The sequence below is a fragment of the Larus michahellis genome, chromosome 7, assembly GCF_964199755.1.
Source record: "Larus michahellis chromosome 7, bLarMic1.1, whole genome shotgun sequence".
Classification (NCBI taxonomy): Eukaryota; Metazoa; Chordata; class Aves; order Charadriiformes; family Laridae; genus Larus; species Larus michahellis.
Genome location: NC_133902.1, coordinates 4,780,322 through 4,799,546, shown reverse-complemented (window position 1 = coordinate 4,799,546; position 19,225 = coordinate 4,780,322). Strand labels below are relative to the sequence as shown.

Below are 19,225 nucleotides of genomic sequence, written 5' to 3'. Positions count from 1 at the left end.
ACCTTTGTTGTAGACTCTGCCACATCTTGTGGCCGAGACTTACTGGCTAGTGGACAAGTGAGGTGTGAAGAGTTCAGAGGGGGCTTCCTCTGAGCAAAGAGGTGCCATTCTGGCCTCAAGACCAAGTTAGAAAGAACTAAAGGAGCATATTGGGAAAAGCAGCCTACTCCTGAGAGATCCCACACAATAGTTATTTTGTGAGGCTTTTTTAAGGATGAAATGACTGTTTAAACCGGACTCTCTGAGGCCACCAAGAAGTGTCTACCAAGCAGTGGCTCCGGAAGGCTGCTGGTGTTTGAGGAGTTCAGGTTCAGCTTCTGAAGGATGTCAAACATCACTTTGAGCCTTGCTGGGTCACAAGGAATTCTGCAACTGGGTCCTGTCGCAGCACAGGGCAAGGCTGGGCTGTGATGGCTCCTTCTTGCCCACGTTTGCTCTCTGTAGGCCCTGCTCAAAGTTCAAGTATAACAATAAGGTAAACATTGAAGCCAGACAGCATCTTGGGGTTGGATTGGGCTGTCCAAAGTTTAGATTCAGTATACATAATTAAGATTAAGACACTTCCTTTCTAGGGATGTCCTAGTTTCTCTAGTTGGGATCCTGTGACTAAAATAACTACTAATGGCTTGGAACAGAGTCCAGAAAGCGTTGCAAGTAAAGGCTGCCTACTGCAGATGTTCATAGGCAAAACCTAAAATGCTGGACTCCCTTCCCTGGGCTCCTCGCTAGCCTGTCTGTAGGGTGATTTGCTGGAGTCACTTCAGTTCTCGCTTCCTCACGGCTTCTGGAGGAGCATTACACTCCAGTGTAGCCTTTCAGGAGCTTCAGTGTTGGTCTGACATTCACAACTTAGCTGCACGGTTGCTTTCTGGATGCTGTCGGTAGTATCTGATTTGGGGGAGCTTGGCGTGAAGTTCAGGCATCCTGCAGTCCTGCTAGATCTCTCTTTTGGTACTGGGATACATGTGGTTATGGTAGGAGTAATGAGGCACAGTGACTTTCACCTTTTCTGGGCAATCTGAATCCAGCCATGAGTACAGCTTGCTTATAGGGAAATTTTTCCTGCCAGGTGTAAGGCATTAAGGTTGCATCGCCACTGGGCAAGTTGCTAGAAGGATTCAAAGGACCGTCAGGAAACCATGTGTGAATTAGATCCTAGTTGTCTGTCCAGCTGCCTAGGAAGGTGGTGGAGAGTCTTGTTGGAGCTGTTGTAGCACGCAGTAGTTTAAAGGAAAGCCCTAGCTTTTTGGACAAAGCCCTTTGAGAGGTGAAGAGCGTGTTCAATGCCCATCTGTCTTGCTGAACACGTAATGCTCCATGAAGCTCACTAGGCTGGGACCAGTCAGAGGACTATGGCTGCCAGCCTTGTAGGCTGCTGCTTAAACACAGCCTTGGTGGGACAGAGCAGGCCTGCAGCAAGGTGTGCAAAAGGCACCAGGAACATCCCACCTGCTGAGGAAAGCATTGTGTGAGAGTAAGTCGCTTCTCCCTCTTCTACTGGTTACCCAGCTGAGAAGTGCGGGCCATCCGTACTATTGCGAACTGCATCACTGCTTCTGCGCCTGTCACTCAGCATGAAAAGGTGTCTTGTAAAGGTATAGTGTGTATTTTGCTGGCTGCACTGCTGATCTCTCCTCTTCCTTCCCTTAGGCTGTAAGACTGGAAAGTACCTACCAGAACCGCACTAGATACATGGTGGTAGTGTCCACCAACGGCAGACAAGACACCGAAGAGAGCATTGTCCTAGGAATGGATTTCTCCTCCAATGACAGGTACTCACAGCGTCCAGGTGGGAAAAGTCTTTGTGTTCAGCCATGTGTTGAGTGAAGTGTAGAAACTGTTCTCTAGTGTTCATGCTTTATGGGGATAGACGGCTTCAGATTTCCCATCTTTCCTTTTCCTTTCCCATCCCCTTTCTTGAGACGCAGAATTCCCCTTTTATTTCTTGAAAGGAGATGAAAAATGGAAGGCAACAGCACAGCTCCGAGCCTCAGGCTTGTGTGAGGATGTGAAGTGCCCTTAAGTGTCTCTGAATGGTGAGGTCCCTAAGCCCTGCATCTGCACAGCAGAGACAGGGACACGCAATGAAAATAAAAACTGCGATTAGAGAAGCTGGACATCAGGGTTCAGGTGAGCAGCTAATAAGAAAGCGACTGTCAGGCAGCCCCTTGCCAAGGTCATGGCACAAAGGACCTGACGGGAATGTCGGGGTTGCTGATAGCAGATCTCACACAACGTGTACTCTCCTCAGACATCAGCATGTCATCAGGGTTTAGTGCTTTTGCTTCATTCATTTAAATTGCTGCTGGCCTCTCCAAAAGGCTGCAGAATGTGGCTAGGAAGCAGCTTTTGCTGCTGCAGTGACTGTAAGCCAGGAGGCAGCAGCCCCAGCAGCTTCACGGGCAGAAGCTTCAAGTTTAGAAAAGGACACTGGGAACTTTGGAGAGGGCATGGAGGCATGTGGCTCTTTTAAAGGGTTGTAAGTAAGTCTTGGCCTCTGCAGGGAAAGAAAAACCTGGATATTCAAACCATTTTGGAAGGTTTCATGCACATGCTTAGTTCTAGCACAACTGCTACGGGAATGAGTCTTGTTACTGACCCTAGTCAGTAGAAATTACTTTCAGGTAGTTACCGGGGTCACTAGAAAATCTTTTTGAACTGTTAGGTTAAGAAATGGCCTTCCAAACAGCCTGCTGATCACGATGACCACCATGCTTAATTTCAAGTGGCTTGATTTGGGTGCTGAAGTGATGCCTGCTAAAAAGGGAGACCAGCTTGATGCTGCCACTGGCTCCTGTCTCCCTTCCTGTGCGTGTGTGCACAGCTGTAGCTCAAAGATGCTCTTGCAGTAGGGTAAGAATAACTTGTCCTTGCACAGGTTGCTGTGAGCTCGGAGCTTGCTATTGGCTGTGATACACCAGCACAACCACCTTTGATAACTGAGAGCTCGCTGGTATTCAGTCTCTAATAACATAGCAGGGTCATTTTAGCTTTCTGCTAGGGTTACTTAGGTTCTGGATGGTCAGTCTGATACACCCTCCCCTAGCCCACTTGGTATTTATAACTCAATGTAGACTTGTTGCTATGGTCTCTGATAAGCGCTTGCTGAACAGTGTCACTAAAAATACCCCGGCCACCTTGGGAAGCCTTTTAAAAACACATCTTTCCATGAGCTCATCTCATGTTGTCAACAGAAATAGCTGCGTGCCACAGTGTCTCCTTGTGCTGGGCACCAGTCGCTCCGAGGCATGTGCATTTACAGGGCTTCGTGTCTGTTGACCTTCTGAAGCCTTCAATCTTGCCCTCTTTCCCCACTTTTCATGAGCTGCGGAGACTGACAGGGGTGTTAGTGCTTGTGGAAATTTGAGAGCAGTTAGTGCAAAGCATAAAGCAGGAGGCGATTGCATCCAATTCGTCAAGGTGCAGCTTTGATTATGGACCAGTTTTACAGCTTTATGAGATTCAGCTTTTTTGTTTGACAACCTGGTGCAGGTCGTGTTGGGGTTCCCCCGCCCCGTGCTTTTAATTCCATCGCTTGACTTCTGCTTTTAACTTGGCTTTTTGCTTGGCTTACAGAAAGCAGGTGACTGTGAGGGCAAAGAGGTCAAAGCAGCTGAGAGAGGAGTGGGTTTGCCAAGAGGTGTCTGGCTCAGCTGGCTGTCGTGCTCATCCTCGAGGTGTGGGAGGGCGAAGAAGGGGCAGGAGTCAACAAAGGGGCGATAGCCTGTGATTGCAAACCTACCGTGCTGCCAGTCACCCTGCTATTACACTAGTCTGTTACCAGTTCCCAGCAGTTGTGGCTGAGGGACAAACAAGAAAACAAAGCTGTGGATTGCAAAATCAGAGCTAGAACCAAACCCCTTGAGCCTGAGAGGGACTAATCTGTAAAGAAAGCCTTGAGCTGCCTGATGACTGTGAGCCCCTTCTGACCTTCCGCAAAAAGCTTGCTGCTTCTGAATCCTGTTTGCTCTTCTCCTGGGTGTACGTTAGCCCTTTAAGCTTACTTGAAAGAGTACCCTCTATGTGGTTAATGATCCTTGCCGGACACCTGTAGAACAACACTGGCTCTGATTGTCCCTGAAGCAGCAGTGGGATCTTTTCATTTTGTTTCTAATGAGTGCAAACATCTGCAGCCATTGCTGTGAAACTAAATAATAGCGTGGTGCTGTAGGAGCTGGGCTGACCTTCTCTTTCTTACTACAGTAGCACTTGTACGATGGGCTTGGTGCTGCCTCTGTGGAGTGACACCTTGATCCACCTGGACGGGGACGGGTGAGTTGTTTTTTGTATGTTCTAGGTCAATAGCAGAGGGTCTCCGTGTGTTAGTTTACAGCACGGTGTATGGAGAAGGATTCAAGTGACTGCAGAGCCCTAATGGGTCCAGCAGACCTCCTGCTGTTCACCTGTATTGGGTTAGTCAACTCAAAGGTCCGAAATCACAGTGGTTGTGTCAGGGAACACCAGTAATTGACTTATCTGTGAATAAACACGCACTGAGACAGTGGCTCATGTGTGTGTTTAAGCTGGAGTAAAGGAGCTTTTACTGGTGAGTGGGTGTGTAGTGAAAGCTCCTTAAAGGGATCCTATTATGTGTTCCTCCGTCACGCTCGCAGCAGGCAGCGTTTGGCTGAACATAGAATAAGAATGATGTTTCTCTGCCAAATAGACACCTGACTTGCAGACTCCTGTTTGTGCCAGTTACAAAGGCTCTCCAGTACAGTGCGTGGAATGACTTTTCTTTCCTTGGTAGCTGCCCCAGGATCACTTTAGCTGGACTCTGTTGCTCCCAGCTGTGGCACTGAATTTGTGTTGCCAAGGTAAACAGCACAGCCCAGCACTGTCCCACTGTCTTAGTTTCGTTCCCAAACAGCAGCTGCTTTAAAAAGTTATCTTTAGAGCTTTTAGCGCGCTATTTTGATCTGTTTGCTAGCTGAACTCAGCAGTGTATGCATAGGGCTACTCCTTCCCTGTTCTAACGTGCTACAAACTATCAGTTATTAACTGAAAAGTTGCTTTTGGGACGCATTTTTACTGGGCTTTTTTTTTCCTCTCTCCAGAGGGTTCAGCGTATCGACAGATAACAGGGTTCATATATTCAAGCCAGTGTCCGTACAGGCGATGTGGTAAGTACTTACCATAATCTGCCCCGGTGATCCCTTTTCCAAGGTGTTTTGGCTGCTTGAGCTTTTAAAAAGCAGGTGCTGCTTTGCATTATTGGTATCTTGAGACCTGCTTGAGCAGCCAGAAGTCTCCTTCAGAGACTGGGAAGGAAGTTTGATACCCAAGAAAAAAAACATGCAAGTGCTGGTATACAGCAGTGAGTTTATAATACTGCTGCAGCCGCACCTTCGTCTCAGCGGGGGGCAGGAAGGAATAGGGTAATTTTCCTTGTAAAGGGCTGCTGCTTTGAATCTCTCCGAAGCAGAATGGCTTTGAGCCTATGTGTGAAATAAATTTATTTTTTTTATTTGTCATAAATAAGGAAATACGCGCTGTGCATATTTTAGGAGTCTCTGTCTCCAGTGAGACATGTTCATTGTGATAGCGCGAAGGAAAGAGAAGCTGCCTGCATTTTTCTTTCCTTTTAGGGTGGCTCATGTAAGAATGTAGTGGCCATGAAAGTATTTCTGGCGCAAGCTTCTTTGCATTGCAGAAATACATTGCCTGTCAGGGTGTCGTGCTACTGTGTCACCCCAGTGATTTTGACCTGGATCCTTCTGATCCCAGGCAAAGATTTAAAACAAGCTAAAAATAGGAGAGGGGGATTTGTTTCCCAGCAGCAGCTGAAGAAACTTCTGACATCCCTCGTGCAGTGAGAGAGGCCAGACACCTAAACACCTCCGTAAAGTCAAGTCCTAAGCCCTTGGTTGTACAGCTCTCCATGTCTCATTCCTGGGTGTCCCTGCCCTGCACACAAGGGAGCTGATGGTGCAGTAGGAGCTGTCAGAGCCCCCTGTCTTGGACACAAACTCTGTGCGTCTTATTTATGGCTTAGGTCGGAGCCATAGTTTGTTGGAGCAGTTTTTGGAGCCAGAGACACGGGTGCCTCTGATTTATGGGTACCTTCACTGCTACCCAGCCTTGTCTTGGCATACTTGAGTGAAGACATGCTTATCCTCATCCTTGCAGGACAGCCTCCTGCTCGGTGCTGGGTGCTGATGCATATAGCACTGGGGTTTGTACCAACTGATGGGACATAAGCAGCATCCTGGATTTGGCTGCTGCTTTGTGCTCGGTACCAGCCCGTGGAAGAAATTATAATCTGGCAAGTATTTTTCCCTTTCTAGGTCTGCTTTACAGAGTTTACATAAGGCTTGTGAGGTGGCACGGAGCAACAATTACTACCCAGGGAGCCTCTTCCTCACGTGGGTCAGTTACTATGAGAGCCATATCAACTCCGACCAGTCGTCAGTCAATGAGTGGAATGCCATGCAAGATGTCCAGTCCCACCGGCCCGACTCGCCCGCCCTCTTCACAGATGTGTAAGTTGGTCTGGCTCTGCTGAGCCAAGGTGTTTGACTGTCAAGCATTACAGTTTCCACAAGAGTTTACTCTTAATTAGGTATTAATGAGGAAGGGTTTCCTGTTCCAAGTAATAAGTGGACCCCTGGTTAGATAAACGTCAGCACTGGAAGCCCCCTGTGGCTCCCTTGCGTCTCCTTCAGCCTCTGTTTTCAGTCTAGTTTCTTATCGTGGGCTTTAGGCTCGCAGATCTTTGCTTCTGCAAGGTAAGTCCCATGTTACTAATGAGAAAGAGATGTGGTGTATTGTAGGACCTAGGCCTTCCTCTTTGCTGGTTTTGTCTTCTGATTTCCAGGCCTAGTCTCTCCTGCAAGGAGCAGGTTTCTCTGGACTTTGCTCTTACGCTGGCGCGTGTCTGAGCACATGTTTAGAGTAACATGGTCTTTTTTTCCTTACTCAGTTAATTTTGCTGTGAAGTGAGATGTTTATATATGGACTTCTGAGTCTGTGAGCTCACAAGCATCCTCGTAGGCATTTATCTGATAACACCTAAGAATGGGGACAAAGAGCAATGCAGTTTTCCATGATTCTGAGGAGCTCTGCAAGTGTGGAGCAGGACAGTATATAGGTCCCAAGCTGTCTCCAGCTAAATGCTTGGATGTCTGGGATATATGGTCCAGAACAGTGGCTGAGGTAGATAGGTAGACAGTTTGGAAAGGCAAAATTTATGGGCTGCATCAACATTCAAAGTTTACAAGCCTTGTAATTAGTAATTGCTGATGGTACTGATACCATACAACCTCAAAGGTAGTCCACGTCCAGATACGATGCCAAGCGTGAGGGCTTAGTTGCCCGGTTTGTAGTAGGAGAAATGACTTCTCTAGCCCCAGCTGCTTTCCCAGTATAACAGTGCCATCGGTTGATTTATGCTCTTGGATATTTCTTGTTGTTTGAGTTCAGTGAGTGAATAATAATGCTCAGCAGTTGTTCAGCTGTGAACAAGTCTTCACACTTGATCGTGTTTTAATGTACAAGGAGGGTGGCTGAAAAGTTTTGGCGGGCTGTCAGATTAATTTTCTCTTCTAGCTTTTCGTATATAAATTTTATGTAACCCACCCTTGCCCTGGTGGCAGGAGTTGAATGATTTCCTGGGGACACCTAGACAGCATTCTCTTAATTGAGTCCTGAAATAATGCATGAAGTTAAAAGGACCAGGAATTTTCGTTATTTTTTTTTTGGCCAGCCACCACTTGGACACTTGTAAAGCAGAGAAGTGTCTGTGCAGGCACCATCCTGGCCGATGTCCAGAGAAATGGAAAGGTGGTGCGAGATGTTACTGCTGGGTCCCTTCTAAAGATGATGGGGGAGACAGCTCTGTGCTGCTGCTCTGTTGCAACTTCCCCTGGTGTTAGCCAGGCTATTTTTGCAGCTGGTGATAAGGCCCCTGGCAGCAGAGGCTGGAGGAATGCACAGAGGCTTAGCTGCCCTCGTCTCTCCATGTAAGGAGCTTTGGAGCTGTTACCTTTCCAAGAAAGGTAGGGGGAGGCTGCGATATTGCTCCAGAGAGTATAATGCAGCCTTCCCAATTTAAATTTTACCAAATACCAGAGGTTCTCTGGATGACTGCAATGGATTAGGAGCATTCAGTTGGTCTCTTTCATATATGACTGGGAATCTAAGCTGGGCTTTACAGTCACCTGAATTCCCTCCGGCTGAGGACGTGCTCGGGGGAAGTAGTGTGAGCATCTAGAACTCTGCGGAGTATCCAGTCTATACAATACCTGTTTAAAAAGTGCCGTGAGTCCAGTTTGTTTCCCCTCCCAGTGACTCTGTTGCTTTCTTCTGATAGCCCAACTGAGCGAGAACGTACGGAACGGCTAATTAAGACCAAGTTAAGGGAGATCATGATGCAGAAAGATTTGGAGAACATCACGTCAAAAGAGGTATGTGGTGAGGGAGCAGCAGTGCTGTTGTGCAGACCAGAGAGCTCTGCACTTTATGCCATGAAGAAAGGCCAGAACAAAATCTTCTCATGGCTTCCTTGTGTTCCTCCTCCCCACCCAGATACGCACAGAGCTGGAGATGCAGATGGTGTGTAACCTGCGGGAGTTCAAAGAGTTCATTGACAATGAAATGATAGTGATCCTTGGGCAGATGGACAGCCCCACACAGATATTTGATCATGTCTTTTTGGTAAGTCTAACTGCGAATTCAAGCGAAAACACGCCTAACGCTTCTCACTATGCCTTGGTTGACACAGGGGCCTCTGGACCAACTGATAGCAACTCTGAAGGAGAGATTGGTTGATCTGGGGTCACATACTCTTAAGCAAGACACAAGACACTGGTGCTATTGAATAAGAGCAGCCTGGCTTCTTGGCTGTATTAAACTTTGCCATACACCACCAACCAAGCTGTAGACCTTGTCACTAGAGAATGGAAGGAAAAAGTCTTAATTCTAACTGCTTTTCAGGGCTGTTTCCATTGATGTTAAGACCAGTTTTGTAGCTTTAACTGTCCAGGGTACCCACACACCAAGTTCTTGGAGTATACCTGTGTTTGGGAAGGGCATAACTACAGCAAAGAGGGAAGGGAGCCCTTGGGGAGAGCTGTGCAACGTTCAGGTGGAATGACACTCTTGCAACGTGGAAAGCTCCGAGTTCATTTGATCCAGGAGGAACAGAGGAGCTTAACAAAGAATCCTGGAGATAAGTCACTTAAGGAAACATAAACATTTCACCTTTTAATGTTTTGCTTGCTTAGTTGCCTTTCATTGCTGCTGGGGCCTGTCTTAATTACTGCAGCTCCTTCTGGTGAGTCAGCACTGCGCTGGATTTCCCAGCCCTGAAGCAACGGACGCAGGTTTGGTTGGGCTGTCTAGCCTATGAGGTTGGCTCAACTTTAAACAAAGCCATTCCTCTTGGACCAGCTGGTCTTTCCAAATGGAGAGGGCCTCTCCCAGTCTCCTGAAGCTTAGTGCTGTGGCTTGGAAAGGATGGTGTATGTTAATGTGAGCACTCCCAAGAAATTGTGATGGGATAGAGCCAGGAAACTTAAAAGTACCTACAATGTAATAGATTTTTTTTTTTTTTTCCGGACTGTGTGTTCTCTGGAGAGGGAGACCAGTTACAGGCTTACAGTGCTAGTCAAAAGTAGTACAGGCAGTTCAGTCTGCTGCAGGGCTTGGAGTCTTGGCTCTGAGTGCGTTTAATGGGAGCAAGACCTTTAAAACAAGGCTTGCAGGCAGCAGCAAGGAGAAGAGCTGTGGCTAATGTGTGGAATAGAAGTATTTGCAAAGCAGCTCTCTGCGGTGAGGAGCAGTGCTGCTGGGTCTGGGCACCGGCTTAATTCAGGAGCGTGTATACTGCAAGGCAAAGTCGTACAGTGACGTCTCTGGAAGGCATGGAGCTGTTTCCTTCCAGGTGGAGGCAAGAGTCCTGTGGGATCCCACTTAGGGAATGCTAAAATAACTAAGCAGGAAATAAGGGACCTTATGATGTTGGTGATTGTGGATCAAAGGAGAGGAGAAACGGCTTTCACCACTGCAGCATTGTTCTCCATACCTGTGGAAACTGGTGGTTCCCAGGCCTGAATTAAATTACTCTTCCTTGGCCAGAAAGAGATGACATGAAGCTTAACTAAGTCTGGCTGGCTAGGGTAAACACGGCAGGGATCAAAATATGTTTGTTGGCATATACTGAATAGCAAGACACTCGTAGTCCTTCTTCAGATCATGCACAGCTCTGGACTTTGCTGGGCTTGACCTGATCTGTGTCTGAAGGCAATGGATTCTCTTGAAATCTGGACTGCCATGGCATGTAACATTTGCCCCTTTATTCTGCTCAAAATTCAGCGTCCCATCGTGCTGAACCCTTGAACAGTGTCCTCGTTATGATGATTTCTCTTAGGAAGTAGTTCAGTTTGGGAAGAAACAAATGCTTTTTGTTTGTTGTATTCCCGAAGTGTCAAGACAAGACAACAGACTTGTCCCCATTAGCTACCAGAATAGTAACGGGGCCCTTTCCTCTGTGTGCGCATCTAGACATGAGCTGTGAGCGCTTAGCACTTCTGCAAGTGCTGTCATGGGCGCAAGCACGTGTCTGTGAGTCAGAGCTCTTGGAGCTCCCCCATCTCAGAGACGGGGTGCCGATGCACGCTTTCTGGGGCAAGCAGCAACCCATCCTCTGGGTGGACACCGCTGCTTCTGCGAGGCTGGGAGGTTCTCGCTCTCAGGATGACGGGGGTGTTGCGGGCAGGCGGTGGGTATGCTCCAAGGACTGGCTCGCCCTGGCTACGCGGCTCCTGGCCCTGGGGCAGTGTGGAAGCCTGTGCCGTGGGAGCAGCCATGGGCAGTGCTGTTCTGCTGGCAATGGTAGTGCTGCCTGGGTCCTTCTTGCTTACTCCTTCACCTGAACCATCTTTCTGTTTAGGAGCTATTTTGGGGCAGGGAAGCAGATTTGTGCGCCTTAAATTTAGGAGGAAGGCTTTGTCTGAGTGGTTTTGTCCTCAGTCAGGGTTTATGTGTTTGAGCAGAAAGCAAGCAGCTCGGAGGCCCTGTGTGTGCTGCAGAGAAGAGAGTTAGCTGGCCGGGGCTAAATGTGTTTATTTCTCTGCTCACACAGGCTTTGAACGTGGGGAGAAGAGGTGTAACCCAACTGAGCTTATGGTGTTGCTGCCTTTGATGTGTGAGATGGGTGTTTCGTGTATAAACAGCACCTGGATGGTTTTTAAATGCAGGCAGTCTCTCTTCTGTGGGGCAGAGCTGGCAGCGGCCTCCAGGGAAAGGGTGGAGTGGTCTCGTCTTCGCTGAGGTTGATTTGTCAGCGGTTTGCAGGAAGTGCCAGCATATGGTGCTGGGCTCCTGCTTCGCAGAGCTGCTTGTTGCTTCCGAATAGATCTGGTTCATGGGGAGAGATAAGGTGCCGAACATCAGCCCTGTTCCCACTCTTGTGTACCCCTTTACTCAAAAGACCCCCCCCACTCTCCAACAGTTGGCTGGTCAGCTTCATCCTCCAGTTCACTGGTGACGGTCCCTCCCTTCATCACCTGTTTGGCCATGCCTTCCTTCTGGCTGATGTGTCCCTTTGCATGTTTTCCCTGCAGGGCTCCGAATGGAACGCCTCCAATTTGGAAGACTTGCAGAACAGAGGGTGAGTAGCTTCAGGCCGTCAGCTTAAAAGCAAGAGTCTGGCCTCAACACTTGTCTATGCAACAAACTCTGTTCCGTACCTGCTGTGTAACCTGAGTCTTACTAAAGGGTTTGCAGATCTGAACAAGCTCTTGCTTCCTCCAAACTCTGTGTCCCACAAACAGGCACCCTAAAGTAAAAGAATCTCATTCCCTAACCTCAACTGACGTCCCCTTGGCGAATCAAGGAAGCCAGTAATCTCATAGCTACAAGTAGCAAAAAGCTGCAATTACTGAACTGGATGCTGTGTAGTTGGCTCTGTGCCCTCCGCTCCAGCCCGTTGTTCTGGACCTCCAGACTGCGGCAGAAAGGAAAACATGTAAAAGAGCATTTGTTGCTTTGAGTGGGGCCCAGTAGGAAGTAAAGTCCTGTAGCTCTCAGACGTAGCACTTATGGGTTCCTGTCTGCTGCTCTTTCTACCTTTCAGGCTTAAGCTTAGAGTGTCCTTTCTCTAGGCCAGGTGGATCTAAGCACCAAGATTTTGCAATTAAATCATTATTTACGGGTTTGGCTTATTTATGTCAATCCAGTGTAAAAACCTAATCGCAGTGCTGAATTGAACTGATAGCATACTTCTGTACCTCGGCGAATCAGTCTGGCAAAATTGTCTCCCCTTGTTCAGCGCAGTCCCTGCTGCAGCTTCCTTGGGTCAGACAGGTCCTGCCTGACTGCCAGCGATCTCGTACTCGCTAGGGAAAAGGGATGTCACTCCCTCGCGGTGCTCTTTTTCTGTCTTATATCCCACCATGAGTGCAGTTTGTAAGCATCTTAGGAGTAACCTTCAGGGCTAAAAATACGGGATGTAGTGCATATAAATACCTTATGCTTTCTCTAGCAGTTTCCTTTCCAGAAAATTTAGGGATAAGAAATAAATCCTCCCCAGTGGCTCATTGTCTACTACATCTCTCTCGAGTTATTTTATGCCTCTGTTTAACCATAGTGTTGCTCACGAGCTTATGTCTTCAGTCCTCCTGTGTTGTTGGCGCAGCAGGAGGAGAGGTTCGCAAAGGGGCAAGTGTTCCAAACACTTCGAAAAGAGATGGTGGGCAAGGAGTGTAACCTGGCATACTGTAGAGGAATTTTTTATCCAGTACGGATGGAAGCCCTCTGATCAGAGGCTAGGCTCCAAATTGCTCAGCAAAACCTTTTGTCTGTGTTAGCCGCTGCTTCCTTGCATTAAGTCCTGGTTTCCAAGGAGGTGTGTTACGTTCAAGACTGCAACTTCAAATGCTTTGAGTTTTGCACTCACAAGCCAAGGCAAGGCTGTTATGTAGCAGCTGTCGTATCTCCGAACTTGCTGTGTTCTGCACGCTCTGCATTTTTATCTGCTGTCTGTTTCCATGCAGGGTGCGGTATATTTTGAATGTGACTCGAGAAATAGATAACTTCTTCCCTGGGCTCTTCGAATACCATAACATTCGGGTATATGACGAAGAAGCAACAGATCTTCTGGCTTATTGGAATGACACCTACAAATTCATCTCCAAGGCAAAGTAAGTCTTTTCAGAACAAAACAAACACATTTAGAAGATGTATACTAAGCATTTTGTATTTTCCTACTGATTTTCTTAACTACTTTTCCTCCTTGCTTACCTAGGATCAAAGCGTTTTCATTTTGTAGTTTCTGTCTAAGTGTTAGAGTTGTCTTCCACAAATTTTCATTTTTGCAGGTGCTCGTACAGGGAGCAGGTAGGACTAGTGAGGGGTTTCTGCCCGGCTGCAGTCCAGGAAAGCAGTGGAGGAGATCGTTCCTGTGCTAGAGAGCCAAGAGTTTGCCTGCTGCTTAGGAAATGCAATGGGCCTGCAGAGATGCTGGTAGGAGGGAGGAAAGCAGTAACAAATCGAGCAGGGTTTAACAAAAGTAAGAAGAAAAGCCTTATAAGCCCAACGCAAACATAAGCTGTTCCCTGCATTGCGAGGTGGTACAATGAAGCCCAGGGTCTGGAAGTGATTTCTTGTAATGCTCCGGAGCAAACTCTTCCCTTTAACAGGAGTAAATGCCTGTGTAGGTCTCTGAGCGGTCAGTTACGGTGAGTAATCTGACAGCAGATGCTGAAAGTAGGGCCTTTTTACTGCAGAGAACTGCATCCCAGTTATATGAGCTGTCTCCAGTTAATTCAGCAGCCTTTTTAAGGGAAAACTGGTCAGAACGCATATTGGCATATGTTGCCTTTAAAGTATTTTTTTTCCATTATAGAAGTTTGTCGTCTCTTCTCATAGCCTTTAAAAGCTGACTTGTTTGAGTATGGCTCAAGGCTTATTTTCTTTAAGATGTTTTCTTTAAAAGACATCATTGTGTTCCCTTGAGTATTGATTTTGAAGTGTTGTCATCCTCAGATGTATTCTCCTCCCCAGAATATTTTGCATTTGGGTTTAAATGGTTGGGCCTCAGTACTGTGTACAAGGCGATATAAGTGAATAATCTTCCAAATTGGGCCAGATTTGTCCTGTCTGCTTGCTGTGTTTGGGGTCGTTTTTTTAATCATCAAAAGCATTGCAATGTTTTGACTAATTTGATTTGCAAAGTTGAGAAAGTGTTAGAGCAACCGAAAAGCTGCTGTAGCCCAGTATACCCCGAAGAGCGCAGACATCTCGGAGCGAGGAGTGTGGATGCAGGCGCAGGCTCAGACGGCTGCGAGCGGCTGAGGTCTGAGCTTGTCAAGGCACGTGACTGTGTGCGCGCTGTGGCCTCCTGGTTTGTCCTGTGGGAGCTTCACGTGGCTGGCAATCCACAAAACCTAGCACTTAAAGGAGGAAAAGAAAGGTGCCAAACGCAAGTTCTCTCAGCCTGTTCCGTGCCAATACTGCCCAGCGCACGGAGTTCACAGCGAAGGGCCATAGCCTTCCTCCTCCTATTTCATGGCAGACAAATGTTTTTTAATTCCTTGGAGCAAAGTGCTGGCTGCCCTTTCGGGCCCTGGCTGTACCAGCCTCACCAAGCAGAGTAGCTGCTCGTTGCGCTCAAAGGCACTGTTTGCATTGCCTTCAATAAGAAAAAAATGGATGACAGCCGAAGATCTTCCATCTGATTGCAGCAGGGTGCTGCACTGCAGCCGTCATTTGAGGTCTCTGCCTCCAGCCGTGGGGACTTCCACCTTTTCCACTCACTTGCCATGCGGACAGGTAGCAAGGTGAAGGACTGTTTTTCTAGCTATAGACAGTCCTAAGAAATGGTGGGATCAAGAAATATCTGCCAGGTTGGTCCATGGGGCTTTTGGCTGGATTTGCACCTACTGATGTCTCAAGAGATGTGGATGGGAGCTAGGCAGGGTTTCAAACACCTAAAGCAAGGTTGGTCTTGTTCAGCCGATTGCCAAACCCAATAATATGCAGTCAGAAGTTTGCAGTAGAACGGCAGCTCTGTGCTAGAGGCTGCCCTGAACTGCTCGGTATCTTCCAGGGATGTGTTTCTAAACTGTGAAACCACGTTTGTGTGATAGATGCCCTTTTTATTTGGAACGGTGCTTGATGCCAGTGGGCCATTTGGGCTCAGTTCAAGGGTGCCGTATTAGTCTTTAGCAGTCTTCATGAGTCTCTAAAAATAACTGATGTTTGTCCACTTTGCAATAAAAGCTTCAAAAGAGACGTTTTAACAAAATCTGTTAAGAATATTAAGACCTTGTTCTTCGCTTTCTTTGTGTGTCTTGCTCCAGTTTGTAAATTGGATTATCAGATCACATCCCAGGCTTCAGCTGTGGCCACAGTGTTGAAAGTGTGTTCAGTAATACTCCGGTAAAGAAGTTGCTATTTTCTTAAGCTTCTCAGAGGCCGTGTTTTCTATTTAATGATCCTCTTTTGTCTTTCTCCCGCTTCAGGAAAAATGGTTCTAAGTGCCTGGTGCACTGCAAGATGGGAGTGAGCCGCTCGGCATCCACGGTGATCGCCTACGCCATGAAGGAGTACGGCTGGAACCTGGACAGGGCTTACGACTACGTGAAGGAACGGCGCACCGTCACCAAGCCCAACCCCAGCTTTATGCGGCAGCTGGAGGAATACCAAGGGATCCTGCTGGCCAGGTGAGTGGAAGGAATGACCCGGATTACCCGTGTTAAGGCATATAACACTTAAATGATCGACTCCATTATTTTAATTAGAACTCCCATCACTGCATTATGTAAGGTTGTGATTGTCTTGGGAAACATAGTGCTCTATTTTCATGGGTTATCTCAGCTGAGCCTGGTAAAACGGGCATAATAAAGAGCTTTTAGGAGGCTGTTTGGCTTCTAGGATGGCTGATTTTTGGAGAGTAGCATCCCGTGAACTGCCATCGGAGTGCAGCATTCAGAGCTGTGCAGACTCCAGCAGAGATAAATGATGTTCCTGTTGCTTGTAACATCACTTGGCAGGGAACTCGCTTTGTCTCCATCTCAGCCTTACAGTTCCCTGTTGAACATGCCCCTCCTCAGCAGCTGGTCTGGTTTTATTTAGATCCCTTCGGTAAGTGTTGGTGTTAGGGGAGGGGACAGGATGTTCTGTGCATTGCAACAGCGGTGTGTTTATTCCTGCGTGGAGTCCTGAAGCTGGTCTGGAGCTGGGCCTGGGCAAGTGTGTTGTAATCCCAAGCCTATCTCCTGATTAGCAAAAAGACACAAATATTGCACGTTTCTGAGAAATGCACTTGTAAGCTGTGTGAAGCAATGTCTTCACGTGATCAGCTGGAAGGAGGTAGTGGTACTCTGCATTTCGCCAGATTATGGTATTTTGTTTAGGATCCTGGTGTGCTTTGCCAGGGAGCAGATCTGAAGCAAGCAGAATTACCCAAGCTGAGCCTCCTGTCACAGGAGATGGCCTTTAGGATGTTTTGACCAAAGTAATTATTTCATAGCTTCTTGGTGCTGTTGAAAGGTGCCTGCCTTATGCTGTTCTTACGCAGCTCGGGCACTCATGTGCTCTCTGTAGGGCGCAACTGCTGACCTCTGTCCTCTGCTTGGTTTTGTCCCTTTGGGTCTCCCCTATCCACTTGCCAAGACCTCCCTTCCCTTCATCTGTGCTAACGACTGACCTTCCCTTCTTTGCTCTCCACCTGCTCCCAGCAGTCTGGTTTTCTCTGCCGCTGGGCTGGGTCTGGATTCCCAATTTTGACACCAAAGCCCTGGTGTAAGCTCCTCTTGTCACTGCAGTGTGCTCCCCCTTTCCCTCCCTGCGCAAATTATCAACCTGAGGACTCCTCACAGTTTATTCCCTGATCAGGTGCACCGACAGGATCTTTGTCCTCCACCTCTTCCCACATCTGCCTTCCTCCCCACCTGCTCCCCAAACATTGCCTGCCGTAACGACCCTCTTTCTCTCTGCAAAAAGCCAAGTAGTATCCAGTCTCAGGATAGATGACAGTGGAACAGATATTTTAAGAAATTGTGCTCTTCTGGACTGAAACCCTTTGAGATAGACACCACACCTGCCTTTGGTGCCTCGTGTGACACAAACATGCTGCTGGCAACCAGTTAGTAAAGGTCAGTGCTTAACTCTGAGCTAGAGGTGACCTGAGCAGTGTGGTGTGCTGTGTAGCATTGAGCAGACTGGGAAAATAGATCTCACTGGGGTAGACTGGATGGAGGAAAAGAAGCTTTTCAGACGTGAAAAACATGCCAACATCCTTTGCAACAGGTTGGTGAACACCTGTGAGGAGCCCTGGGCTGGTAGCAGCTGGTATATCACATCTCCAAGCCCTCAGCTCCGCAGTTAGTTCGGGTAATCTGTCAGTCTGGTAGTTGGTGGCACACCTGCAAAGCCACCCTGTACAGACATTTTGGTTAAGAATAATTTTTCTTTTTTCCCCCGTCTTCAGTAATTTATTTTTCAGGAGGTAAATCTTTCTTGCTGCCATCATTTATATGGTGTGTGGTTCCCTTACCGCTGAAGCTCACCGCTGCTCCTGGCCTACTCTGTGAGTCCCCATACAATGGCATGAACAGGATTACTCGTGAGGCTTTAAAAAATGCCACAGCAGTGCATCACATCTGTGCGTGTAGGACTAAAAAGCCTGCAGTAAATGAAGCTTCACTGAAGCAAGGAATGGCCTCTCTGTGCTGCAGAAATGGTCCCTCTTTATGTGGTTCCTTTCTCAGCTCCAAGCTGCTTTTTTTTTTTTTCTTCCCTCTTTCTTCTCTGTGTTATTTGGTTTTGCCTTCTGGCCTCTAGCTGCCTTGTTTATTGCTGCAGTATTCCAGGACAGGTAAAAAAAAAAAAAAGAAAATAAAAACAAAAAACCAACAGATTCACGCTCATGTGACTGCTCCGGTTTCAGAGGGAAGGTATGTGAGGGCAGCCATGTGCTCGCACTATCTAGTTACGGTTTTGTGTTGAGGTTATAGCAACTGGGATATGTTTTCCAGCTGTAAAATGGAAAACCCCTGCCTGCTTTCAGTCACAACAACAAGCGTGTTTTGCTCTTTGGGACCGTCATTTTTCCTGGGGTTAGCTAAACTGTCCCCTCCCTCTGGTGATAGGTACAGGAAGGCTGAACCAGCCCCGTTTCTTTCATTAGTTATGGATAAGTTACAGGAAAACAGTGTTTGGGATCCCCTATGCCTTGTGTAACTTGTGAATCAACAGCAATATTTTTATACGGGAGCCTGGAGAGCTGCAGCAGCGTGGTGGGAGGTGTGGTGGGCTCCCGGTCCAAGGCCGGTGTGGACACGGGCTGGTCAGCCCTGGTGCTGCCCCCAGACCTTGTGCTGTCCCTGGCACACCGAACGCCTGGGCTGCAATGGGCTCTTCTCCCCGGCACTGGAAACGGTGCCCAGGAGGGTCAAGAGGTGGCTGTGGGCTCTAGGAAGGGCTGTGGGCCCCTGTTCTCTGACCCTGCTTTTAGCACCTCTTGCAGGTTGTAAGACTGGAGGAAGTGTGGGATTAAAAGTTAATAGAATACACCTCTCCCAGCGGTTGTTGACATCTGTTTTGATTCTCAGATCAAGGCTGTGCTAGGCAAGTTTGGTTTGTTCATGCGCAAGGGTGATTTTGACTTCGGGAATCACATGCACAGCAGAATGCTGGATTTGAGCACTGAAGCACCAGGGCCGAAAGTGCCCTTAGAACGCAACAACTTCTCCCCAGGTTACGTGAGCAGAGACAGGGTAGATCTTTGGCATTCCATACAGAGCCTCAGCAACAACCTGCCTCATGGACAAGCCTGGGTCTGCTGCCAGTGTCAAACTTTGCTCCAAAACCCATTAGAGACAGAGCACATGCACCCCAGAGCAATGCCTTCGGCCTCTAGTCTTGACCCTCCTCTCCTCTGAAAGGACCAGATTCTGCCCTGTGTCATACGTGAAGGTCGTAGCTGACCATGGGGTTAGAAAGCTAAATCTGTGATGGATTATTTCCCTTAGCTGTTGGGCACCCACAATTAAACTGGTACATTGTAATTAGTTCAATAGCATCCGTTAACTAACTTACAGCCAATGCATGTGTCTGGGAGCTCCTGCTCACAGTAGCGAGGGACTGGAGAGGTTTCGCAAGGTCTCCTGCGGACCTTTCTGTGGTATCTGCTCTCCTCCTAGGGGCAAATGGTGGAAGCACAGCCCTGTGGCCGTGGTCACTCAGCAAAGCCCTTGCAGACATGGCTACCTGGTGTGGT

General features: G+C 47.9%; 1 protein-coding gene across 1 annotated transcript in view; it reads left to right on the top strand.

Annotated features, from left to right (window-relative positions):
• Nucleotides 1-19,225, top strand: part of SSH2 (slingshot protein phosphatase 2) — a 103,625-nt gene that overhangs the window by 75,124 nt on the left and 9,276 nt on the right. Inside the window, 9 exon segments of the mRNA XM_074593790.1 lie at nucleotides 1,651-1,772; nucleotides 4,204-4,272; nucleotides 5,058-5,123; nucleotides 6,288-6,482; nucleotides 8,312-8,405; nucleotides 8,527-8,655; nucleotides 11,565-11,611; nucleotides 12,996-13,142; nucleotides 15,465-15,665. Of these exon segments, the coding sequence (XP_074449891.1) occupies nucleotides 1,651-1,772; nucleotides 4,204-4,272; nucleotides 5,058-5,123; nucleotides 6,288-6,482; nucleotides 8,312-8,405; nucleotides 8,527-8,655; nucleotides 11,565-11,611; nucleotides 12,996-13,142; nucleotides 15,465-15,665 (1,070 nt within the window).